This window comes from Chiloscyllium plagiosum, unplaced genomic scaffold (assembly GCF_037043375.1).
Source record: "Chiloscyllium plagiosum isolate Xiang-an unplaced genomic scaffold, Cpla_swu_hap1 HiC_scaffold_27, whole genome shotgun sequence".
NCBI lineage: Eukaryota > Metazoa > Chordata > Chondrichthyes > Orectolobiformes > Hemiscylliidae > Chiloscyllium > Chiloscyllium plagiosum.
In genome coordinates this window covers 65,637,394-65,664,500 of record NW_028270165.1, presented here as the reverse complement: position 1 = coordinate 65,664,500, position 27,107 = coordinate 65,637,394, and the positions used below count along the sequence as shown (strand labels likewise).

At 40.9% G+C, this 27,107-nt stretch overlaps 1 protein-coding gene across 1 annotated transcript in view; it reads right to left on the bottom strand.

Annotated features, from left to right (window-relative positions):
* The window catches only part of LOC148144498 (scavenger receptor cysteine-rich type 1 protein M130-like), a 32,279-nt gene that overhangs the window by 2,537 nt on the left and 2,635 nt on the right, over window positions 1-27,107 (bottom strand). Inside the window, exons 2-12 of the mRNA XM_087975355.1 lie at window positions 18,492-18,582; window positions 13,577-13,609; window positions 12,529-12,843; window positions 11,820-12,134; window positions 9,612-9,926; window positions 7,601-7,918; window positions 4,647-4,964; window positions 3,120-3,460; window positions 2,604-2,934; window positions 2,151-2,267; window positions 688-795 (exon numbers count right to left, since the gene is read on the bottom strand). Of these exons, the coding sequence (XP_087831481.1) occupies window positions 688-795; window positions 2,151-2,267; window positions 2,604-2,934; window positions 3,120-3,460; window positions 4,647-4,964; window positions 7,601-7,918; window positions 9,612-9,926; window positions 11,820-12,134; window positions 12,529-12,843; window positions 13,577-13,609; window positions 18,492-18,582 (2,602 nt within the window). The remainder of the gene's footprint in view (window positions 1-687; window positions 796-2,150; window positions 2,268-2,603; window positions 2,935-3,119; window positions 3,461-4,646; window positions 4,965-7,600; window positions 7,919-9,611; window positions 9,927-11,819; window positions 12,135-12,528; window positions 12,844-13,576; window positions 13,610-18,491; window positions 18,583-27,107) is intronic.

Genomic DNA, 27,107 nt, shown 5'->3' with positions numbered 1-27,107 from the left:
TCTGATGAGGCAGGGAATTCCATAAATTCTCAATCCTTTGGGTGAAAATTTTCCTCCTCAATTTAGTCCTACATCTGCTATGTCTACTTTTCAGGCCATGTCCGTTCAAATAATAGTCATTTCTAATTTTATTCCAACCAAAATGGATAATTTCACATTAATCATCTACCAGACATTTTCTTTCCATTCATTTACACTGTATCTCAACACCTGCAAAGTTTCAGAGTCATATGCACACTTTCAGCACCACTCATCTTCTGTGATTCATCATATTTGTTTATACATTGATTCCTCAATTTTACTTCCGCTCTTTGGTGCTGTGTAATCCATTCTTACTGCAAAAATTATATCATTTTAAAATCAATGACGAATTGATTAGTTGTCCAGCCATCTGAAGGGGTCAGGGTGGAACCAGGGTAGAAGTGAAATTGATAGTTCTGTTTGCATTTTCAAATACATGCCAGAAATAATCTATCAGGAATGTAGGCCAGTGGAGATTATTATATTGAAATTCTTCATCTCACGAAATGCGGACAGAGACAAAGTTAATGAGATAGCTTCCCACACACGACGACTGTGTTTTAACTATTAATCATGTTCATTCAGTCATTGATCACGGAAGACTGCAAATTAATTGGAAGCTATACTTATCCAGTCATGATTCACTATACAATTGGAAATATATACCTGGTCCATGTTTGTGATCCGTCCTCTTGCCAGGGGGAATATTCTCAATTTCTTCATAAATTCCTTGGTACAAACCAAGGCGTGAGCCTCTGCCACCAAGGTAAAGTTCTGTTGAATAAACAATAGACTGGTCAGCATTTGTAGCTGAACACTCGCAGAAACAAGGTGTTTATATCTGAAGAACCAGGGGAGAGAAGAACGAGTTCACACAATGCTGTAGATTAGAATCTTCACACAACGTTAACTGATCGCTGAAGGGAGAACATCTTGGAAAAACAAGTTAACAGGCCATGATTAATTTCCATGTCACATCAGTTACCGAACCTAGTATGTTAAACAGAAAGAGCGAGACGTCCTTGTTGGTATAAATTTGGGTATTTTGTTCTAATTTTGCTGATTCAAACTTCTATTCAAGAAAATTCTCAGCTCGCAAATGTGAGTGAAAATGTTGAGTGCAGAAAATGAAACTCTTTCATGCAATGAAAAAACGAAAATGCTAATAACCTATATTTTTTAAAAAAAACTTGATACCATTGAGGAGATTACAAATTAATGTTCAACATACCGTGGTGCTAACAAACAAGGTTGATAATAATGTTGTTAGAATTGGACTACTTTCATTAAACAATTGCATAATTATGACAATTAGTTAAAAACCAAAACGTGAGACGAATGAAATAAGGTGCACCTTGATGACATTGATCGTGATAGACTAAGTGCATAGTTTTTATGGCTATATGTAAAGGAAAATTAAGAGCATGTGAAAGAATAGAAAATGATTGTTATTAGTGTTGATTGTCATTGCCAACTCGTGGAAAATGGTTCCCAAGCAAACGCTTTTAAATTATTGTGCAAAGTACAGAAGTATCATTTGCTCAGTCAAGGGAAGCCAATTGTTGCCTAACTGGAAGTTCCCTTAAAAGGACCCTTAATCCTCTCAATGATCTTGGGTTGTGGTAGCAGCACCCAGACACTGAAGAAACATAAATAATAGTAACTAATGAAGAAATATTTAGAGGCAGTCTGCAAATAACTCAATGAAACGGAGAAATATTGCTGCCATCATTGACCTGCTCTGGAATGTCATGTATATGTTAACTGAAAGATAAGAAAGTGCAGTCATTATATTTCTTTCCCAATGATAATGACTATAGCAACTCCACATTATAAGTTAATTCAGTTTCTCTCCAAATATATTGAGCGAGTTGATGCATACTTCACACAGTTAGAATATTCTTTTAACTGCTATTTACAGATTTGATGCATTTATCTGAGTGTTTATTAAAACTTAGCGTTTCATTGGGCAAAGTCCCTCGAAGAAAACAAACAGCCAAGAAGTGCCGCACAATCGTGACCATCTCAGTCAAATGCTCGAAAAGTGCAATAAAAACGTACAGCCCCGAGAACATATGCAACAGTGAAAGTGACGCAGTGTTATCTCAGTTGGGAGATATGATGCTTACCTTTCATTTGCAATTTTCTTTGCATGACCACCAGTAATGCGATTAACTCACAGATTAACAAGACTCCCAAAGATGAACAGACGACAACAGGCATGGAAATAGACGGACTTTCCTGCCCTTAAAGGAGGGAGTACAAATGGGTTTATCATAGTTAAGGTCTGTCATGGAAAATTGTGAATAATCATCATTAAGGAAACAATGACACTAGCTTCCAAATCGTGAAAATGCCAACAGCATCAATGTCACTTTTCAGGAAAGTAACGCGAACACAAATACTAATAATAGTATCAGTCATAAATACCCGCAGGTGGAGGTGAAGGGGAGACCGTCACCAACTCGGATCCTGTGGAACAGAAAGTACGAATAATTATGAAGGGAAATGTAACTTAGGAAATCAAATAGTTGCCCTGATTTTTAACATTAATGGCGCACGTCAGTCAGCATCAATCTTACCAGAACACTTTACACTGGCAATTTCCTTCTGGTTACACTTGCTTTTAGCTGGAGCTGCGGAGAGACAGTCCAACAGAGAGAATTCTCTTCCCTTACACTTCACATCATTCTGCCAGATAACATCTTTCTCCAGGGAGAGAGCGGCCTCATCTCGGGCTGATAGAGCGAAGCCACATCCCAGCTCTCTGCAGACAACATTAGCATCAGTTATATCCCAGGAATTGCCACACAACGTTCCCCAGCGTTTATCGCACATGATTTCCACTCTTCCAGAACAGTTGCTGCTTCCTCCATGCAAGTGCACACTGTCTTGCGTATCTGTGGTACAGAACTGATTATTATTGAATGCAGTACAAAGCAGAATCTCCAAGAATTCGCACATAGAGAAAGAAGACGCACCTAATTGTTGATGGCAGTAAGTTGAACTGAGGGACTGCTCCTTTGTCACATTGCTCTCTGTTGGAAGGAGAAAGATGCTCAGTCTATTAGGAATTCATGTTTGAGTATGACCCGAACATTGAGAAGGCTTGTCATCTTACCTGAACAAACTACACCAGCATCTTCCCGGTGTTGACAGTCGTGTTGACCCCACGGATCTGTGTGACATTGCCACAGTGTCGACTCGTGTGACAGACACTCCATCTCATCGAGCCAAATAGTTCCCGTTCCTGCTCTGAATGATTGAGCGTCGTATTCAACATTCTGGAACTCACCACAGTGAAGCTGTTTACATATCACTTTGGCAACGTGTGGATCCAATGTGTCTGAACACACTGTTCCCCAGGTCCCATTGTAGAACACCTCCACTCTTCCCTCACAGCGATGCTTTCCATTCACCAGCCGCAGCTCCTTGTGTTCTGTTCAAACAATAACACATATCCAGATTGTTAGATTGTCCATATTGCTGGTGTGTCCTGTGATTGCCGAAACGAGCAGGATGCATGATATGAACAAAGGGAATTGCTGGAGAAACTCAACAGAATCTGTGAAGAGAGAAAGCACAGACAAATCTTCAGGTCCAGTAACGCGTATTCTGAATTGAGGAAGCGTCACTGGACATGAAACGTTGTCTCTTTGTCTCGACGGATGCTGCTAGACATATGAGTTTTTCCAGAAATTTTCCTTTTTTGTTTTAGATTCGCTGCATCCGCGGATCGTTGTGTTCAGTTTTCTTCATGACACATATTGCAATGAAAAAAGGAGTGAGCCAAATGTGCATCGTGCATGGAGTTTAGAAGGACTTGACCAAGGCACTACTAGAATCTGGCGAACTGTTTGAGAACCCGAAATGGTCGAGAAGCAGAAACTGACAGAAAACAGAAAGCCTGTGTTAAAAGTAAATTGTCCACTTTGCAGAAGTGACGGTCCACTGGAACTGGTCCTGATATCATGGCGGTTCAATTATATATATAGATAGATAGATATGCAATCACTTTTAATTTTGTATCACCAGGGAAGTTTCAAACTGCTCAGTTGGAAGCAAATTACGGAATGTTTTTACTGCTTCTGAAAAATCATGAAAACCGCAAGTGCACAGTAATAAACAAGCAGTACAGGTCTGATACAATTGGACAGGAGCTGTGTGTGATGCAGTGAAGTCTGCTCGGAAACATAAAGAAAAAAAGTCACTCCTTTATTTTCGAGTCACAAATAGTTCGATAGACACACGAACAGGTCTCATATTTCTGTTGGCTCTATACAAAAGTAAAGATCATAAATTTGGAATTAATTTTTAGCAAACCCTTTATGACAATCAGGACAATATTGACATCCACTTGGAGTAGTGACAACAAATCAAAAAAGACACTTTTCATGACAAACGTGTCTTGTATCAATAGAAGGTTAAAAAAACTGACAGAAAAGCAAGTTAGATTAGAGAAACGAATTGCTCTTTCACTTTCTGTGCAGCATGTAAGTGTCAGAGATCGTTTCTTAAAATTACTGCCGCTGCTCTACATTCCTTCGAATTCAGTGAACATACGTCAGCATGACGTCTCACCTACAACATTCGAGCAAAGTCAAAGCATTGAAGAATGGCCTCACCCGAGCACATAATTCTCACATCCTCTTTATGAGAACAGTCGTCTTGGTGACCCAATGGTACTGAAGGACATTCCCAGAGAAATGATTCGTTTCCAAAACACTTCACATCCTTCCACCAAATGTGGCCTGAGCCCGGTCCAGAGGAGGAAGGGAGTGTCTTATCCAGTGCTTTTCCACAACCCAGTTGTTTACAAACGACTTCAGCGTCTACCACATCCCACGAATCATCACAAACTGAGCCCCATATTCCATTGTAGTAAATCTCCACTCGACCAGCACAAGGGCTTCCACCATCTGACAGCCTTAACTGAAAGTGATCTGTGAAAAAATTACACATTCAATGCACATTCCCTTCATCACTCAGGGCCACATAATGTATAGATACAGGAAAGAGCGTTTTAAATGTTCTCATGAGAAGTACTTATTGTGCTGAAACATAATTTCTTACAAAATTAATAGATCAAGTGTAACCTTTTAGCAAGAATGTATAGCACATAAATGTTTCAAAATATCTTATTGCACTTGGTACTGCCAGGTTCAGTTTCCCTTTCAATGTTGAACATTCCGTGAAATATTTTGCAAACAGTTGCATTTGTGCTTTCTCTATCCAGTCACTCCGTTTATGTCTGTCCACATGTTACTTTGTCTAACGCTCACCCTATTTTATAGTGCACATAGCTGTACGTTCGTCCAATATAAATACCGTCTCAGGTTTCCTTCATCAGCGCACATGGGAATACTATACCTTACGAGAATATAACTGAAAGACAACATATATATTGGAGTGAAAGCAGTAGCACTTTGAGTAGTTGTAGAAGTGTAAATACTGAAAGGGGACGAAAAGTCATTTCAGGTTATTATCACGTGTACTTAGATACAAAGGTCCAGAACTAATTCACAGAATCACAGATTTAAGAAGTCTTCAGCACAGAGAAAGAACCTTCGGCCAACAAATTCTGTTTCTGTCAAAAACAAGCTCCTAAATATTTTAATCTCATTTCCCAGCACTTGGGTTCGTCCTTAACTCCTTCGCATCACAAGTGCACATCCAAATATATCTTAGATTTCCCTAACGTTTCTGCCTCTACCACATTTACAGGCAGTGAGTTCCAGACTACTCCCCCGCCCCAAGTGGATGAAAAAGAATATCCTCAGGTCCCTCTGAACCTTCTGTCCATCACCTTAACTCTATGCCACAAGGTAAGCAATTGCATAACATAGGGGAAAGATTCCTTCTTGCTTATTATACACCTCAATCCTGCCCATACTCAGTCGACTCTGTTCAAAGGAAATGAATCCAAATCTGGCCAAGTTGTCTTCATAGCGACATGTTGTTCATCTCAAGAAAATCTCTCATCCGTTGCCCCCTGCATTGTCTCCATTACTGTCAAATCCATCCTCTGACATGGATTCCTTAACTGCACACAGTTTTCTGCTCTGGTCTAAATCATGCTTCTTGCAGTTTGAGAATAAACTTGTGCGCCCTTAAAACACTGTCTTCAGCTTCTAACGAACCATTTTATGATATTTATAGAGGAAAAGTGAAGCTTCCATCAGGTCAACAGCATAACACCTGACACGAGAGGAGACCTTCCCTGAGCTCATTGCTTGCAAACTGCTTTTCTGATTGATGGCAAGTCACCTCTACTGATTGAAAATTAACGGTCATTTAGATTAATGGACTCCGAGAGATGTCCAGCACAGAAATAAACCCTTCAGTCCAACTCCTCCATGTCAATCACATATTCGAAATTAATCCACTCCCATTTGAGAACATTCCGCCCACAAATCTCTAAACCCTTCCTATTTATTCACAAATCCAGATGCCTTTTAAATGCTGCAATTGTACTATCCTCCACCATCTTACTGTGAAGATATTTCATACATGCAACCTCTTTTGTAACAAACATTGTCCCTCAGTTCCATTAGAAAACTTTCCCCGTCACTTTGAACCTCTGCCCTCCAAATTCGGATTCCCCGATCCTGGGGACAATGTTATTCACCTCATGCATGCCCCTCCTGATAGAATAAACTTCTGTAATGTCACCCCTCAGCGTCCGACGGTCCAAGGGAAAACGCCCCAGTCTTTTTATCCTCTCCCCATGGGTCAAACCCTCCAACTCTGCTAACATCATTGCAAATCCTTTCTAAATCATTTCAAGTTAAACAACATTGTTCTTCTAACAGCGAGGCCAGAATGACACACATGATTCCAATAGTGGCCAACCAATGTACAGCAACAGCATGACTTCTGAACTCCGATATTCAATGGCACTAATCAATGAAGGTAAGTGTACGAATCACCTTCTTCATTGCACTGTCTGTCCATGCCTCCATTTTCAATGATGTTAGAGTCTGCACACCGAGATCTCATTGTTTGGCAGCAATCCTCAAAGCCTTTCCATTAAAAGTATAAATCCTCTTCAGATTTTAGTTGTAAAAACCCGCATCTCACATTTATTTAAATTAATCTCCATCGCCCACTCCTCGGCATTTTTGCCTGTCTGATCAATATCTGTTTATATTCATTCTCATCAAAATTTCAAATCGCCACGCCAACATCACTCTCACAAAATTAGAAATTTGTTGGTGAAATTCAGCAGGTTTAATGGCCTCTTTGGGAAGACATGTGAGCATTTCAAGTCGACTGACTCTTCATCAGAACTAACGCATTCCTGTGCACGGGTGTCAACTTCAACTTTGTGTTAAGAAACTGTAATGCTTGTATCTGACAACCAAATTGTGTTCATTTCTCACATTCATCCATCTGTACTCCCCCCCCCCCCCCCCGCACACAAATACACTACTCCGCCTTTCGTTTGTTTTCATCCCAGAGAAAAACAATCTCTCTGAGTGACACTAACAAGCAAGCAATGTGCATTCTCACTTTACTCAGTAGAAGGCTATTTGGTTTGATATTTCTGAGCAGGTTAAAAAGTGAAGAATTTACTCACCTGAACAGAGGACACCCACGGCACTGCCTTCAGTGGCAGACGAAGTCAATGTTTTGGAGATCCTGCAGTCCTGGAGCTGTGATTCCTGTCCATTACACTGGACAACATGTACCCACGGACCACCATCACTCTCCCCATACTTTGAAGAGTTATACTTTTCTAAGGCATAACCGCAACCCAGCTGTCTGCAGACAACGTTGGCATCATTTTGATCCCACACGGTGTCCTGCACTCCACCCCATCTTCCTTCGTAGTAAACTTCAACTCGGCCATCACAGCGGCTTTCTCCATTCACTAGCCTTAGCGCCCAATTTTCATCTGCAAAACAAGAGTTGTTGAGAACAGCAATTGAAATGAACACAGATATTCGAGAACTGACAATCACAGGAAAATGTATGATTTTCAATTATAAAGATAGTCTGTCCAATTACTTTTCCTAATACTTTCATCTTTGCCACCACATTTCTTTTGTCAAACAAATTGAGTGTGTTGTGAATATAAAAGTACTGTTATTCTGTGACAATGGGGAAATGCATACGTTGAAAATAAAGTCTCGTCATGTGCCAACATCCATTGAGTTCGATTCTCAGTCTACAGATACCACTAGAATGCTTTGACCGTTTATGTGCTGTCACTATCTTTATTGCTGACGGCAGAACACGTTGCACTGAGCAAATTCCCCCCAACATGACTGAGACAACGGTCAAGAAGATAAAGGGGATTTTGGAACAAGTCTCTTTGAGGACACCAGGAGAATTATGACATAAAAAGCATTGTAATAATTTGGGATGGCTGCTAAGTTTTAAAACGTGAGGATGTCACTTACTAACATTTCTGTTGATGTTCACCATTTTCTTTTGAAAATGGTCTTCATCCTATTTGCATTTCAAAACCTTTTTAGAAGATACACACACGTGATTTCTGCAGAGACATTTGTGAAGAATGTCATGTCGCTAAAGTGTTGTCGTTTGTAATTCAGATGGTTTATGCATTTCGCTGGGGGAATGTTGGTAAATGTATGCTGTGGAATTGGAGCCTAGTTTCAGACAGTGATCCAGGAAATGAAGGAGCATTGAAAACAAAACCCATCCAGCTCCTAATGTTTGTCAGGGAATCAAATTTGGTATCGAAATCTGACCTGCCTTACAAGGTCTTCAGGCTCATATGAGTGGCAGAATCCTATTTATTTGAGTGTAAAAAAAAACTGAGTTGAAAATAAATCAGGCATCAGCACAAAACCTGGACTCACTGGTGACATCACCATCCCCTGAACGACTAAATATATGAATTACAACCGGGTTAAATGTTAGTGCAATATTCCCGTTCTAAACCAGTACAGAAAGTTTCGAAGTACGAACAGAATTAGTAAGCCAGGCAGATTAGATTCATTTTTGAAGCGACAGGGGTTTGACATTTTAAGAATGCGGCAGTTGCATGCAGAGATTTAGGAATGTAATTGTCATCTCGTCTGGTATTTAGGACAGGTTCAGAAATTTGAAAAATAATGTATATTTAATACACATTAACTTCCGAAAATTCAAATAGCACAACTGAGAAAGTCATTCCACCAAATCAAGCGTAAACTCTTGTTTCGTAACTTGGATCTGGTGGTTCAGACAGTGTGTCACTGTCGGAAATTCCCGAATGGAAGATGGTGGAGTTTAAACTCAGTTAACAATCTGGAACTGAAACTCGCCTCTTTGATGGTGATAGTCAAATGATCATCAATTATCCTAACATCTCATCTGGTTAATAAGTTTCCGTTATGAAGGACATCTGCAAGTCTAACTGGTTCTAGCGACATATGACTGCGGATTACTGACCGTATGGTTAACAGGTAAGGAATTTCTGAAGTGCCCTAGTACACAGTTTAAGCAGAGATTCATAACAAATGGCCAACAGACCATGCCCTCACCAGCGTCACGGCATGAAGGAATAAATAAAATAATTTAGAACTTTGACTGCATAGAAGCTATGTTCAGTGACAGGACGATTGTGGCAGATGACGCACCCGAGCAGATGACATTGGCTATATTTCCACGTGAACAGTTGAAGTTTTCCCCATGTGAAACTGGACATTCCCACAATCGTCTCTCATTTCCACGGCATTTGTAGTTTTCCTTCCACGGTGGTAGGACTCCCCTCCCAAATCGAGCATCTCTCGGGATCAACTTTACGGTCCCACATAGAAGGTGTTCACAGACCACACTGGCGTCTTGGAAACCAAAGTAAACACCACACAGCGTTCCCCACTGCTCTCCGTGCAAGACCTCCACTCGCCCAGAGCACCTGTTCTCTCCACCAACCAATCGGGGTCCACGGTTCCCTATTTTGGAGGAGATTAAGACACAAATGTTTGCAAATACCTGAAGACTGGAGCAAGATGCAAAAAATAAAATAGATTGAATCTCATCCATTCATAGATCAACATCCGGACATCATAGATTTAATTTTTCAAAACAATTCCGTTTATTTTATGAAACTATTTGTAACACTCACAGCGAAAGTATTTTCTCAAAATACTGCTTGTTATCATCTATCTCTGATCTGGAAAATGAGGACGCAACGTTTTACATGTTGCAGTCCCTTGTTGGATAAGGTTTTTGGTCCCGACTGCTCGTGGTGTTTAGAGAGACTTTGGAGACCATGCAGTAATGTTAAAGTCAGCATAGTGTTGATGAACATATGGTTACTCACTCGTTAGAGAGCGACACTGGCGGTGAATTAACCTGATATTCGCCGTTCGTCATTTGAGGGACTAGCTAAGAAGGTGAGGATCTTCATGGCAACTTCGGATTGCGGAGTTAATAAAATAACACTGTTGGCAACACCTGCATCGCAACCCAGTCACTCAGCCAACTGAAATAACAGATCCCGTCAGGGATGCAACAGTTCAGTGCGGCTAACAAGGCAAATGCATTCAACATATATTTATATCTGAAGATGATTTCTTAACAAGGACAACAAAGGAGTTTACAAGATTGAGATAACTGAGATATTTATTATATGGAAAAGTATTTTGTAAAATAAAATTTAGAGCGTCCAGGTGACCAAATCATGACCAGTGCATCAGACGCTGGCTGCAATAGGCAATTGCAATAATGTCAACCTTTATTCAACCATCGAGGTCATGGTATTGAAGGCAATTATAAGTTGCGAACGTGTATCATTTCGGAGAATGGGACATGAACTTTGCCAAGTTTGCATTAAGATGCAGAGTATCCGTTCAAAATTAGCCCTGGGTATCAAATATTGATGAGTTCAAACCATTGTTTATGCCACATGAAAGATAGAAACGCATTGTTAAATTATGTGGAACACATAATGCATAAAGTGTGTCCTGGTGCTTGAGGAGATGCAGATAAGCCATACTCGAATAGATGCGCGAACAGGGTTCTATTTTCAACAAATGTGTATTGGACAGGCAATGGATCGTTTTGAAACAATAGAGCTGAATCACATACAGGTATGCGAGAATATTAACTGCTTGAACAAAGCAAGGAAGAGGACCTTTTTCGGCTAGCTGATCATCGAAAGAGTAACAGGCAGTAATATTAAGGCTTGGGGTAAAGGGTGTGTTGCATATCCGAATGTTGTGAACCAGACTACTGACAAAATGCATACCGTTGTAAAGCACAATGTGTTACGAAGGCAAGATAAATTTATACCAACGTGAAAGGTCAGATAATCAGAAAAATCGCCAGTAAGGTGCAGAATGCGATGGTGAATAAATGAGCATGATAATATTTATCAGCCTACGAGTTTTTGTGAGCTGGAACATCTTGCTGAAGAATTTGTTTGGAACAGTGATCTTCAATGATTTCCAACAGTCTGGTAACATTGTTCAAAAATATAATCGGGGCAGGGAGAATCAGAGAATAGATTATTGGCTTGTCATGAATTCACTTCAATGAATCTGCATCGACTAACGCTTAATATTATCGTCAGTGATCGACCTTTAATCAATATTGATACTAAAATAAATTGAGTGCAGACGGTTGAAGAAATGTATTTCCCAATATAATTGATATCGTTTCAATATATTTAATTTCCAATATTTGTGTGTATATATGTTATCACATCACACTTGTGCATGATTACACTAGAACCCTTAAGGATGAGTTGAGATTTGTCACTGTTGCTGAAATCCCAGCGTCATCACTCGTACAAATATTAAGTGGAAATGAATCTGTTTTTCTTTCAGTACGTCTGTACTCACCTGAACATATCAGGGTGACATTGTTGTGTCCAGTACAAATCCGGTGAGTGCTTGAAGACCGAGGGCACATCATCACCTGAGTCTCATTGCCCGTGCATTTAAAGACCTCCGTACCCATGAGCACGGTACTGCCTCCAGAAAGAGCAGAACTTGAAACAGACATGGCCACTCCACAATGAAGTTGCGCACAGACCACATTGGCGGATTGCAAATCCCAGTCAAGGCCGCACACTGCTTTCCAAGTGTCACCGAACAGGACCTCCAGTCTGCCGAAACATGGGGCATTCCCAGGCACCATTCTCGGAATGATGTGCTCTGAAAACAAACGCATTGCATGAGAACAAAATCATGTAATACTAACTCACATTGTTGACTGATGAACATGTGTCTGATTAATGATAGATCTGGCACATCTGGATAGAACTTCTTCCATTACTCGGTGTGGCCTTGCAGGCCTGTCGACCTCATTTGTGGTCAACAACAGATTCCTGGCCCTGGTCCGACAGAAAGCGACACTGGAGTGGAAACAGGAACAGGAGTATTCACCTCTCCCATTATCTTCAAATAATCACACATTATATCATGCTACCAAATAAATCGGTGATTTTATTATTAATAGTTTAATAATTAATGGGCAGTTGTCATTTAACGAACATATCCCTTTCTGGTTTCAAACAAAAATTGCACAGAAACGGCAGTAGACTTTTACCTGAACAGATGACACTCGCATCATTGTTGTGTGAGAGGGAATAGTCGCCCCATTCCAATGATTGACAGTCCCGCAGGGCACGCTCGGACCCGCTGCACTGAACATTCCAGGTCACAATGGGTCCGGATCCTCGTCCAAAGTGAGCCCGGCCCAGGGCGGAGACCGCGGTCCCACAGTCCAGCTCCCGACACACAACAGCAGCATCTGGCAGGTCCCATTTATAATCATCCACAGTTCCCCACTGCCCCTTGTAGTGAATCTCCACTCGGCCAGCGCAAGGACTGCCCCCATTCTCAAGTCTCAGCCTCACAGTCTCTGTAACATATAGAGTTAGCAACCAAAGTGAACACTGCATTATTGTAAAAGCTCCATTCACAGCCTGCATTCCATTCTCACAATGCAATGGGAGTGAGGGCGTGGTAAACATACATGTTATCGCAACATAACTCAGGATATGTCTTGTGGATAGTGAAAGGCGAAGGGTCATTTGTAAAACAAAATGCTCACTCACAGACAGAGTGTCAGAGAACAATTTCCACGAAAACAATTCCTCTAAACTGGCCAACGTGAGAAGATTTTTATTTCTCATTCATATGATGTTTGCACACGGAATAGCGACAAAAACACAACTGATGCGCCCTGGGAACATCTGAACATGAAACAGCACTTCCGTCTGCCACAACCACAAATATTGTGGGATGTATGGTCATGTGATCATGCTGTCACTGCTCAATAGTGAGTGAGATAATTCATATAAATTTCCAACAGCGGCACTGTGTGTGTAGCTGAAACATCACAGTATCTCCACGTATTTTCTCTCTCTCTCTCTCTCTGAGTAAGAACTGTGAGGAGGTATTGATCCTTCACACCCTCCTCCCAAAAAACCCTGAAATGAGAAACCTACAGGAGGAACACACCCCCATTAGTTATGAACAAACAACTGTTCAACTTGAACATTTAGGCAAGGAGACCATTAGCCCAAATTCGTGTTTGAATGGAATCATCAGAATATAGAATTCGACTCCATATGAAAATAACATACAGTTACCTTTACTATCGTCCTGAGTTTCAACAAGTCTGCCTGAAATAGAGGGATGAAAATTGAAGTGTTACAATTCAATTTAAAAGTAGAAATCCATTCAACCAAATGCAACAAATGCGGGCAATAATTATCATTAGTTTGCCAAATAATCCTATTTTACACAGAGGGTGGTACGTATATGGAATAAGCTAGAGTGGAAGTGATTAAGGTGGGTACATTAACAACATTTAAAAGATATTCGGACAATTACATGGGTAGGGACAGTTGAGAAGGATATGAGTCAAGTGCAGAGAAATAGGTTTTGTGTGGATTGACATTTTGGTTGGCAAGGAACAGTTTGGGACAATGGGTCTATCTCCGTGCTATGACTCTTTATGATATCTGGAAATTTCACACCCTCATTTCATGCAAAACTGATAAAAGCAGGAAATATAATTACTGCAATTATCAAATATTGTTAGTTTTCTTCTAAAGTTAACCGAATTGTTTCTAGACAGAGAGACACGCTGCCAACTCTATGACTGTACAGCTCGTCACTGCATTGCCACCTTCCTCAACATTGTGATGATCCCCGTAAAGAGCGACAATACTCCCCAGTTATCAATGCAAGGCACCCCCGTCCAAAGATTTCAGCAACTTAGAAATTTTACTCGATCAGCAATAATGAAATAAACAATGACTATCAGTGCTTCGTCAGCAACAAACTCCCGAAATTATATTTACTTTTTAAGTGTTGGCCATCTTTAATATACGGCTTTATCATGTTCCCCTATCAACATGGCGACAGCATCACGAGATTCACTCATCAACAATATCCAGCAGGAATTCTCCATTTCCCCAATCCTGGAACAGGAAGTTTCATGGTGCATACAAAGAAGCAGTTCAATATGTAACTGTCCATAAACCATTCTTTGGTCACAACACAGGTCATTCGGTCCAAGGGGCCGATGCTACCTCTTTGCACAAACTGCTTAATTTGCTCCAATGCCTATCCTCATTGCCAACAAATTATTGCTGTCAGTATTTTTAACCCACTTTCAACTGCACTGGGGACAGGATGGAGATGAACACGCTGTGTGCTTCTTTTTTTTAAAGAAATAATCAAGTGTTTACTGAGTTTGCCCTGTTATTGATGTTACTAACAATATATTGTCCTCCTCTCCGAAACTGATAGAGGAATCAAAATACATTTTCAATTCAAATTAATGTAAAATTTTTCCCAATGTGCGATACAGTTTGATGATTTTTAGCTTCTTGAGAATACTATCTCATGCAGTTTATTTTTAAAATTCGATAAATCTCGAATTGCTTGTTTTGAATCCCAGAATAATTTCCTTTATGCTTTCAAGCAATCAGACGACACGGGTCATCTGTCCATGTGTTAATAGATGGTCGCTCACTGTGATTTATTCAATCTCTGCTGTACAACATCTCTCGTGAACTGCATTCACCGGCTTGACTGATCGTTCACCTCTTTATCATGCGTAAGCAATATCCTTACAATTCAATGCTAAATCTTTATTGCTTTTTAAAAACGTAATTCGTCGTTGAAAATGAACAGGAAAAATCTAAAACAACGGCTTGCAGGCTGATCCATTCATCAGATGTTTGATGTTCTTTACTAACTGGAGATTTTTGGAAAACAACAAATCCCTATCAGATCAGTGGCATCATTGTGAGCACTCTCACTGATGGGAGAACTGATGCAAACTAAATCGACTGAAGAGCTGTTCGTCACGATTTCAGACAGATGTAACTAGGAATAAACTTTGCTGATTTTGAACACGTATGTGTTCAAAATCATTGCAGAGGACATACCGTCCAGCGTGGAATCAGATGAGAGTCGGTACAATTAGCGTCCTGCACATTTCACACCGCTAAAAGAACATAATAACTCGGAGCAGGAGTTGGCCATCTGGCCCGTCAAGACTGCACCACCAATCATTTAATGAGATCATGGCTGGTCTTTTCGTGGATTCAGTTACACTTACCTACCTATATAGATTAGATTACATTACAGTGTGCAAACAGGCCCTTCGGCCCAACAAGTCCACACCGACCCGCCAAAGCGCTGTGAGACAGCAGTGCTAACCACTGTGCCACCATGCCGCCCACATTCTCCACAGCCCAGAATTCCTGTACTGTTCAATAATCTATATATCTTTGTTTTAACTTCATCCAACAAGGTAGTCTCAACTATTTCACTGGGCAGGGATTCCACAGATTCACAACAGAATGGGTGAAAATCTTTCTCTTCACCTTACTCCTAAATCTTATCCTCCTTGTTTTAAGGCTGCGTTCCCGTGTTCTAATTTCACCCGCAGTGGAATAAACCTCCACGCTTCTATCATATCTACTCCCTTCATAATTGTATATGTTTCTGTAAGATTGACACCTCATTATTCTAAATTCATATGAGTATAGTCCTAGTCTTCTCAAGATCTCCTGATAAGCCAAATCTCTCCTCTCTGGAATCAATGCTGTGAACCTTCTCCGCTCCTTCTCCCGCGCCAGCACATTATTTCTCTAACACAGATTACTGCCTACTTCAAGCTGAATGTTATGTCTACCAAGATGGCAAGTTGATTTCCAAGTCTGCTTCAACTACACATGAGGGACATGAACTTCATTTTTTAACTGTAGCGTTTATTTAGATTTCAAATACTAATCTGTATTTGACAGACGTTTTGTAATTCGATTAAAGGGAATATAAAGGAACAAAATTATTGACAGCAGCAAAAATGCAGAATACTTGTCGTTTTTGGATGCGAATTAAAACTGAACACACATTAATTACTAAACTTAGAAACTAAACAATGCATTCATCTCCCATTTGATATTACTTCACTGATTCATTTAAAAAACGTATCAGTTGGATTTTACGATCTACCCGAGTCGTAGAATAATGTCGAGAATAAAGAATTGAAGTCTTAGTGAAATAGAAAACATTGAGTTGAACGTGGGAGCGCTGGAAGTGATCCTTGTATTTCTTCTTGACTAATATCGAATTTATAAAAGAGCAATAGTGCATTAAGAAGTCAGCTATTCATTACTTTGACACGAGGTGAATATTGAAATGGTTTGCGCAACTTGCAATTTCATATTTCATGCCCTTACCTAATTATTTAACAAAGATCTACTAAACATAATGAATGGAGCCGTTCACCATCTCGTGCTTTGGCATCTAATCAAAGAATGTTGTTACTTCGAGGTAAGTAAATATTAGATAAAACAATCCAATTTGTCTCACCGTTTCACAAATTGAAAGGACGCAGAGCGCACGATGAAACAAGTCATGCAGAACCAGAGTAAATTTACTTCTCTTTCAAATCTATTGTCACATCTTAGTAGCCACTAAGACTGTTCATCTCCAGTTACACAAACTGAATTCAGAAACCTTTCTTTCAATGGTTCTCAGCAACCTCTTTATTCTTGCATCGGTCCCCAATCGGGTCCCCTTCCAACTGACCCCCGAATGCTTTTAATTAAATTATATGCTACAGCGTCAGGACTTCTGCCTCTGGTCGTCAAACTCACAATACGAACAATTTCACAAATTAAGCCAAAGCAATTGAGACACCAGACTGAAGGCAGAAAAGAAAAGTGCATATGGAAATTCTGAAACAAATATGAAGAATGCTGGAGAAACCCAACACATGCGGAGAGAGGAACAGTGTTAAAGTTGCAACTCTGTTGTGACCCTTTATTTTCTAACCTTCTGTTCTGTGTGATCGTATCAGACTCGAAACATTATATGTGTTTTACTCCTCACTGATGTTCCTGAGTTTATCCAACATTTTTGAAGTTTCTTTAAGACATGAAGCTGTTATGCATGCTCCACAAAATTCATGTTAATAAATTTATAATCAACCTCCTTTCTTCATATGTCAGCTCAGAAAATAATTTTGTCAGTATTCACATATACAGGATGGAAAACTTAGTCTTTGAGCGAACTGAACAGTGTAGATGTGCATTTTTTAAAACTCTTCTTCCATATATCTTCGGATAAACCGGACAACAACTAAGCTTCAAAGGAAATACCAGTTCAGTCTTCTGAATATAAAATGCAATCCACTTTCAGTGTCACTGTACCCGTGATTTGGGTGTAAATGGATTGACCATTGACCGTCAATAAAATCTATGCGCACGAGTTACTCTAACCCTACATTCCAATCTCGAGAGGCTGATTTCTTTAGATTAGATTACTTACAGTGTGGAAACAGGCCCTTCGGCCCAACAAGTCCACACCGCCCAGCCGAAGCACAACCCACCCATACCCCTACATTTACCTCATACACTTACAGTGTAATTTAGCATGGCCAATTCACCTGACCTGCACATCTTTGGACTGTGGGAGGAAACCGGAGCACCCGGAGGAAACTCCACACAGTCAGTCGCCTGAGGCAGGAATTGAACCCGGGTCTCTGGCGCTGTGATGCAGCAGTGCTAACCACTGTGCCACTGTGCCACCGTGCCGCCCACAAATTTAAGCGCTGCGATATGCTTTATGAAAATAATCCACAACATTCGGATTCAAGCACTTACTTCATTAATGCACATGGAAATACGTACATGGGGAGAATGAGAAAATAGGCTTCAATATCTTGGATAATTCATGTCTCTGGATAAGTAGGAGTAAACTTTCCAGAGATTGAGAGACCCGAATTTACCACAAAGCAATGTATTTCTGTGTACATGAACTCTCTTCACATACTATACCATAGCATAGAAAATATCTTATTTAGCTTAGACTTTCTACAGAGTGGAAACAGGCCAAATGGCCCAACAAGTCATTGCTGACCCTCCGAAGAGTAACCCACCCAGACCCATTTCCTTCCGACTAATACACGTAATGCATTGTGGGCAACTTGGCATGGTCTGCACATCTTTGGACTGTGGGTGGAAACAGAGCCACACTTACACAGAGGCAATGTGTAAACTTCACCCAGACACTCGCCCGAGGCTGGAATCGACAGGTCAGTTGGTGCACGTATCTTAGCGTCCTCGATTCTCTGTCGGAAAAGGAGAGGGCAGATCCTGTCGGGTTGCTCACTCAGCAGATTGTCCTCGTCATTTGGCAGAATTCTTCACCATTAGAACGTTCTAACAAGCACGAAGACATCACTTGGGAAGGGCACAAACTGCCAGATCTCTCATGTACACCTAGCTAGTGTGCGGCTCCATATAATCATCTGAACCGGGATGCCCATCCTTTCACTACAAGTGGAGAACAGGTTCCAGATTTTCAGCATTATTCTCTTTCTGACTCCCAAAGATAATAGCTGTGAGCAATATACAAACCAGCGATATTAACAGACATTCGCTACTTACATTGCTGCATTAAACTGCCATGCACTTTCAGAAGCTGGAAGGCACTTCGCACAAAGCAACGGGCTTCATTTACACACCGCCCATTATCTGAACAACTTAAAGCATTCACCACCAAGATTCAGCCACAGTAGTTGCGCCATCAAAGTTAACTCCAAGAATTCCGCTAAACCCCTTCACACAACCGAACAAAACTGCAGCCACACTACCTAACAAGGTGCACAGGAAATTAAAAGTACAGGTACTTTCAATTTCCCATCCTGATTGGAATGGCGTCGTTGTTCCTCACTGATACTTGATCATGATTCTGTAATTCTCTCCTCACATATTGTTATGTACTGAGCCTCAACTAATGCAGTGGACCATGAGTTCAGGTGACCGCCACCTGGTTGGATTTTCTGTAACGTTGACCAAGCCAGACATTCTCATAGTGTTGAACAAAAAGAAAAAGTGTCATGAAATAAATATCGGAATAATAACTGTCACCTCGCCCATTTGTCACGAAGAATAAAGTTCGAAAAGGATTTATTTTGGATATTTCATTTTTGAAAGGCTTGCGTGATGAAAATCGGAATGTAAAACAATATCGAGGTAAACATGTTAATTCCACATCACATAGTGGAAAAAACCTCGAATGCGGCGAACGTGAATTAAGTAACATATGTAAAAATCACAACGCCAGGTTATAATCGAGCCAGTTTATTTGGAAGCACTAGCTTGTGGAGTGCCGCTCCTCTATCAGCACAACGACATGGTGAAGGAGCAGCGCTCTGAACGGTAGTGCTTCCAAATAAACCCCGTTGGACTCTAACATGATGTTGTGTGATTTTTAACTTTGTCCACCCCAAACCAACACTGGCACCTCCACATAAAAGTCACCTAGTTCTATGAATAATATCACAAAACGGTCACACAGACCACAGGTATAATCTGAGAGTATAATCCATTTGTGTGTGAGTTCAATCAATGGTGACATTGACTGGTGTTTTACTGACACCATGTTCACTGTTAGCCCAGAATCCGGTGCATCCAAATATAACAGACAACCGTTACAGCTGTTCAGAATTTCTTGAGAAGATTGAAAATTGCTTTCTTCTTGGCTTTCCTTCAGTGATAACACCGTCAGCAAAACAAAGATTCAAACCAAGGTAAAACGCCTAATTTGCCTCCATATTCCTATTCAGTTCATGTCTAAAAGTAAGTCTGGCACAACTCTCATCAGAGAATAGGAGATATGTTTAAAGTGAGTTCAAATTTTCGAAGAGTTAACTCTGCCAACAAAATGATATTACTGTCAGCCCTGCCTCAATTTGCAGCTCTCTTGCCCCGACACAGAAAGGTAATTGTTTAAACCCGATTCCACCGGTTTGAGCATAAAGTCAGCGCTGAAGGAGCAGTTTGGTTCACAGGTCAGTTGGTGCACGTATCTTAGCGTCCTCGATTCTCTGTGGGAAAAGGAGAGGGCCGATCCTGTCGGGTTGCTCACTCAGCAGACTGTCCAAGTCATTTGGCAGAATGCTTCACCATTAGAACGTTCTAACAAGCAGGAAGACATCACTTGGGAAGGGCACAAACTGCGAGATCTCTCATGTACACCTAGCTAGTGTGCGGCTACCCACACTGCTCTCTCAGTGAATGCGGGGTTTGGAAGTGTGGCGGGGACACGGGTAGGGACTTAAAACATATTCTACTGGAATGGTCCTTTGCAAAGGATGTCTGGCGAAAGATGGAGTACTTTCTGTCGAGGCTCTTCACAAGCAGCTCTTTGACTCAGGACACAGTGGTCTACTGTCTGTTCCCCATGACACACCCCGACACTGAAACAAACAACTGCACCTGGAAGAGCACCAAATCGCTGGAAAATGCACGTTTGTTGGCATTAAACTCTTTGGTATTCCAGAGCAAGTATTTGACCCCGAACGAGAGTTGCACAGTGGCACATTCCAAGGACCAGGACGAAGTGTTGAGGGATATATAAAAGGTTGGGGCAGCTGCCACTAAGGCAGTGGAGAAAGACCGTTGTCTTAGGTCTTGCTGCAGAAGGTATATGGGGGTCCGTTCAGTTATCGGACCACCCCCCCCCCTCCCCCCGATGTCTCAAGTATATGTAGTTACAATCTTGTCCATGTAAGACATGCCTTTAGAGTGTTGCTGTAGAGAGTCAAATTCCAGCGTTTGTTTGTCCTTCATACAGGATTGTACAGAAGTAGGAGAAAGTGAGGATTGTAGATGCTGGAGATCAAAGTCAAAAAGGGTGGTGGTGGAAAAGCACAACTAGCCGGGCAGAACCCGAGGAGCTGGAGAGTCGACGTTTGAAGCATAAGATCTTTATCCTGATGAAGATTTTATGCTCGCAACGTCGAACCTCCTGTCCCTCGTATGCTGCCTTCCCGGCTCTGCTTTTCCACACCACACTTTTTAACTGCGGTACAGTAGTGACCTGTTTCAATGACTAACTATGTTTGTAAAGGTAATTTATACATACAGTTTTTATGTGGAGAGAGAAAAGAAGCATCTTTCTCTAAAATAAGTTTACAGTAATTTGACGGAATTTCTTCAACAATTTTCCCAGTCCAGGAAGAAGAGCTTTTGATATTGGCCTGGCCAGTGCCAATCATTCGACCAAATTCTGTGAATAACAAAACTGGCGAACAAAGGAACTGTGCATGTTGGAAATCAGAAACAAAGGAGAAATTGCTGGAAATACTTCGCAGATCTGGCAGCATTTGCAGACAGAAAACAGCGTGAATGTTTCGCTTTGGTTATTTGAAGATGACCAGTTGACTGTGCTCTTTATTAGAGCGACAATTCTAACAGATTTCATGGAATAAATTGCCTGCCAAGTTTCCAAAATTACAGAACTGTCTGAACAATAAAATATAACAAATTAGCGCACAGCGCCTTTGTTCCACTGAGGATGCGAACGGCTAACTGCGCCCTTTATCACAGCAATGTTTCTTACACTTTCCTCGAAGTAACTTGCCTGTCACGTTTCCTAAATTGCAGAACAGTCTCAACAACAAATTCTACCAAATTGGCCCAGAGTTCCTTTGTTTCACTGACATTGTCAACCGTGCTATATAAATGCATCAGTATCAAGAAAGTTTTGGAATATAAAAAGAAGAAATACTAACTACAATCAGTGGAACATCAAGCTCCTAGAAATACAAAGATATTCAGTTTCTATTTTACACTCTCCCAAATATTGACGAATAAATTAGGTAGATATTGTTCAGCAGGTTTCCCGACTACACACACTGTTAAAGCAGCGATGGGCACTGTTTCCAAACACACCCGAATTGTCTGAGCAGGTTTTCAACTCTGTGATCTGTACGGAAACTACGAATAAGTGCAAGGATTGGGGGTGAATGGGGGTTGTGGTTGGGGAGCTCTGAAGCATCAGAATCAGTTCCATAAAAAGTCAGAAAATAATGAAGACAAAATAAATTTCATTCCTTATCATGCCACTATTTCATCTCGCATAGACTGATCATTATATTTTTGCCACATGTATGTTACCAATCATTGACCTATAAATGTTTGAGAAAATGTATTCAAGAGACCATAACTCACAGTTCAATAGCTGCAGAAGAAGTAAGTTCACGAGGGTTAAAAACATCGTCCCAGCTGGTGGTTCCAGATCAAATCTGAACATTAGCTGAATGCTGATCACAGATACTGAGCAGCAGTTAACATATCAAGTGACTCCTCGATTTCTGTAACAGTTAGTTCCTTCACCACGACTTATCCAGGGGCTCGTGTTTCTTTCCATCAACCAATAGATTTTGATGTGAGCAGACTATTGAGTAAACTCTATCTTCTCCACCAATGAGAAATGATGTGACCATTAATGGATACAATGAAACCGGGTTCCAAACGCTAGTTCATCTTAACAGATCAATGACGCTTCAGATTTGACTTGGAAGCGAGTCCCCACGCCGGAATCCATATCACAGAATCACACAACCACAGGACGTTGTTGGTCTCAGATTCTTTGAAGATACTCTGCAACTCAGCATCTCCATGAGCAGCTGGAGAAAGAGCTCAATTTCCATTTCGTCACTTTACACTCTTCAGGACTAAAAATGGAGACTAACAACTTCTGAGCTGAACCTCTACCCTTCCTTTCGATTACAAGGTACCCCTTTCCTCCTTTATATATTCCTGTCCTGTCGACATTGGTCTCAACACAGCAGACCCACATTAATCTCATTCACCCAATCCTTAGCACCTATTCTGAGTCATAATTCTGCCTAATACTATAACTATCAGTCCGTTGTTTATCCTCTGAGCACACAGACCATCTGTTGCAGTCTCTTCTCCTCCCCCGTCTGTGCACAATATTAAAAACTGTCATTATCCAGAATAATCTCATTTGATTCAAAATATTAACTCGCTTTGTGTGTCCACAGATGCTGCTCAACTTGTTGTTTTCTTCAAATGTTGGTCTTGTTTGTTTATAAAATCAGCTTTCCGTTATTCTAAAAGTGTTAACCATTGAATTAACTTTTAGAAAAACTTTAAAAGTCCCCAAAAATCTTATCTTATTTTTACTACAGTTCGTAATTTCTATGTCTCTTCTGCAAACTTGTTCCCTCGTCTCCATCACTATACTTTCTAATATTTTACTCATCAGGATCATTCGGTAGAATTTGTCCAACCTAGTTGCGAGAGGAAATAATTGTTTTCTTTTCCTCTTCCTATGCAAAATCTGCTCAAATTTCAAATCATGTTGATTTCCCTCCTTGGATGGTCAGCTCTTATGGGACGGATGCAGTGCAATACAACAATTATTCAAATTATTCAAGTTTGACAAATATCAAATTTCCTCTTGATATGCCTCATCTTTCAAACTTGCAGGGCCTGACATCAGGACAACTGTGACTGTACATGTAGAGCATAGAACGTAGAATATCGAACATTACAGCGCAATACAGGCCCTTTTGGACCTCAATGTTGCGCCAACTTGTGGAATCAATCCGAAGCCGACCTGTGGAATTAATCTATCCTACAGTAGTCCATTTTCATCCATAGGTCTGTCTAATGACCATTAAAATGCCCTTAAAGTTGGCGGGTCTGCTACAGTTACAGGCAGTGCATTCCACGCCAATACGACTCTCTGAGTAGACTAAGTTATACAAAAATGCAACAAGTTTGTCACTTCATCAGAGAAAGTGAGGACTGTAGATTATGGAGATCAGAGTCGAACAGTGTGGCGCTGGAATAGCACAGAAGATCAGACAGCATCCGAGGAGCAGGAGAATCGACGTTTCAGACTGAAGGCTTTCATTGGGAATTTGTGGAGACTGGTAAACTGCATTTGTTGGCACTAACTGAGACGGCAATAGATTTAGTACATGTTTTGGTTTGTCACAATGCAAACGTTTCCAGATTCTGAAAAAGAAACAAGTCTGGAAGAACTGGAAAATATGCACTGTCTGTTCTAAATTCGAGGAAGGGAGAAACAGGGATGTACAGGCTGACGGATTAATTGCAATATTCTTATCATTGTCCACCATAAACAATGTGATAAGCATCAATTTGGGCAGACAAAATTGAAACTATTTATGGAAGAGAAGTCGTGGTTTGAGAACTCCACAATATTTTGATGAGGTAACTGTTATTTTGAATATGGGAGAATCTGTCCATGTGGTATCGACGGATCTTTGAACACTTTTGATTAAATCGAGCGCAAGAGGTTGGTGTACAGAACTGAAGCCTGCGCTATCATATATGACATAGTGGCTAGGACAGAGAATTGTCTCACAGAGAGAAAAAGTTGTGCATTTTCAGTGGAAGGAGGTGATAAATGGAGTGTATGGGAAATCGAAGGTGGGACATTAGCTATCTACAACGCACTTCAACGATTTTGGATGAGGGGATTAAATGTGACTTTGCAAGGTTTGCTGATCAGAACCATACTAACAGGCTTCAAGGCCTTCTGGACAAGTTGAGTCAAAGAGCAAATGCGTGAAAGATGCCGTCTAACTCGGATCAGTGTGAGGTTAACGACATTGGACAGAAAACAGGAGAGAATAGAACACCAGAGAGTAAAATAAATATTTAAAGGTATGTTAGTGATAATGAACAAAGAGAAACGGATGACCCGGTACCGCATTAACTGAAAACAAGGAAGCAAGTCCGAAACTGAAAGGTAAGTGCTAATTTGACCTTCTTTGAAAAACGGGTTCAGTCCAAGAACAAAGGTTTTTTTAAAAAAAAAGATGCTTCTACAGAACATTGCAGAGACCGTTGAAGTATTATGTGCCGTTTTGATCGCCTTGCCTGAGACATAGTGCATTGCATTGGAATAGTTGCAGTGAAATCCACCAGACTGATTTCTAGCATAGCAGATGTGTCCTGGAAGGAAACATTGTATTCATTGTGTCCACAATCATTGGTAAGGATCTCATTGAAACGCAAATAATTCTAACGGCCTTCACATGCAGGATGCAGGTTTGATGCTCATCTGGCTTATGGTATCGAGAAACATTGGTCATGGTCTTCGGTTACAGGTTTGCCATTTCGTAGGTTTGCACGGAGATTTTGTCACTCAGGGAATTGTGAGTGGAATTCTCGAAAAGATTGGGATGTCATTGGGTACATTCAAGAAAAAAAGCATCAGTTACCTACTAGCGTGAAAACTGTGGAAGTTAAATTTAAAAGGTAAAGTTAGAACATAGAACGTAGAACAATACAGCGCAGAACAGGCCCTTCGGTCATCGGTGTTGCGTCAACCGGTGAACTATTCTCAGTTCGTCCCCCTACACGATCCCAAAATCATCCATGTGCTCATCTAAAGATTGTTTAAATCTCCGTAATGTGGCTGAGGTGACTACGTTAGCAGGTAGGGCATTCCACGCCCTTACCACCCTCTGTGTAAAGAACCTGCCACTGGCATCTGCTTTAAATCTATCACCCCTCAATTAGTAGTTGACTCTTTCTTTGCACTTTGTGGCATGTGGAGCAGCAAGAGGGATAATTCAGATCTTCTAGTGTAAATAATTGTGGAATGGAATGCAGATCATGATCTGAACCTCAGACCATTTCCCTGTAACCAATTCTGTTTAAAATTCTATCACTGGATACGGGCAGCGCTGTCTCTGCCAGCATTTATTACCCATTGCATTTTCCCCCTTGAGAAATTCGTCATGAACTGGGTTCTTAAAACTTTGAACACGAAATGCTGAAGTTAGACTGACAATGGCGTGAGGGAGGTATTTTCCAGGATTTTGACCAAACGACAAGGAAGAAATGTCGACATACTTCCAAGTCAGGATAATGAATGGCATAGTTGGGAACTTGTTCCACATATCTGCCGGCCTTATTCTCTGGGTAGAATTTCTCGTGAGTTTGTAAACTGCTGTCTGAGGAGCCTTGGTGAATTTATTCAATGTCTTTTGAAAAGAGTGTACATTGCTGTCACTGAGTGATGGTAGTGGTTGTTTGTGGATGTGATCACAGTCACTTGGCTGCTTTGTTCTGGATGCTGTCAAGGTTATTGAGTTTTGTTGGAGCTGCACCAAGTCCGGCATTTGTGGAGTTTCCATCACTATGTTTCTCGGTCCACAGACGCTGAGATTTGCAGCATTTTCGGTGTTTGATGAAGAGCTAAGTTGCCCTGGTGGAACTCAGACTGGGAATCAGTGCGCAGTCTATTGCCATGTGGTACCTGTTTGACAGCATCGTTGATGACCCCTTCAAACACTGACTGAGAGTAAACGGGTTGAGACAATATTTGGCCTGGTTGGATTTGTCCTGAGGTTAACGCAGGAACACATGTGGCCTATTTCCCGCACTACCTTTGGACATGGAAAGTGCAGAGACATTGATATAAAGGTCATCATGTCAAATTATCCTTTTGCAGGTGACCACTCCTTACGGAAGTGTAGATCACAAAATACGTGAAACAAAATTGGATGATTACAGAATACAAAATGAAGTTGTGGAAGTGTGTGTGTTATTTTCTCTCCCTGAAAGTCTGTGATCAATGTTGTTACAACAGCATCAGTGCTGTAACTCAGTTGTTTGTAATATACATAAGTGTTTTGAAAGAAACTGTAGGTGCTCTGATCAGTGACGTTCTGACCGTCACACTTATCATCAATACCGATTTAGAATCCACATCACTCCTTTACTACTATAAGGCCTGTCTCTGTCTTATGCTCTGCTTACTCTCCACATCTCTTTCCCTTGAGCATCTCAGATG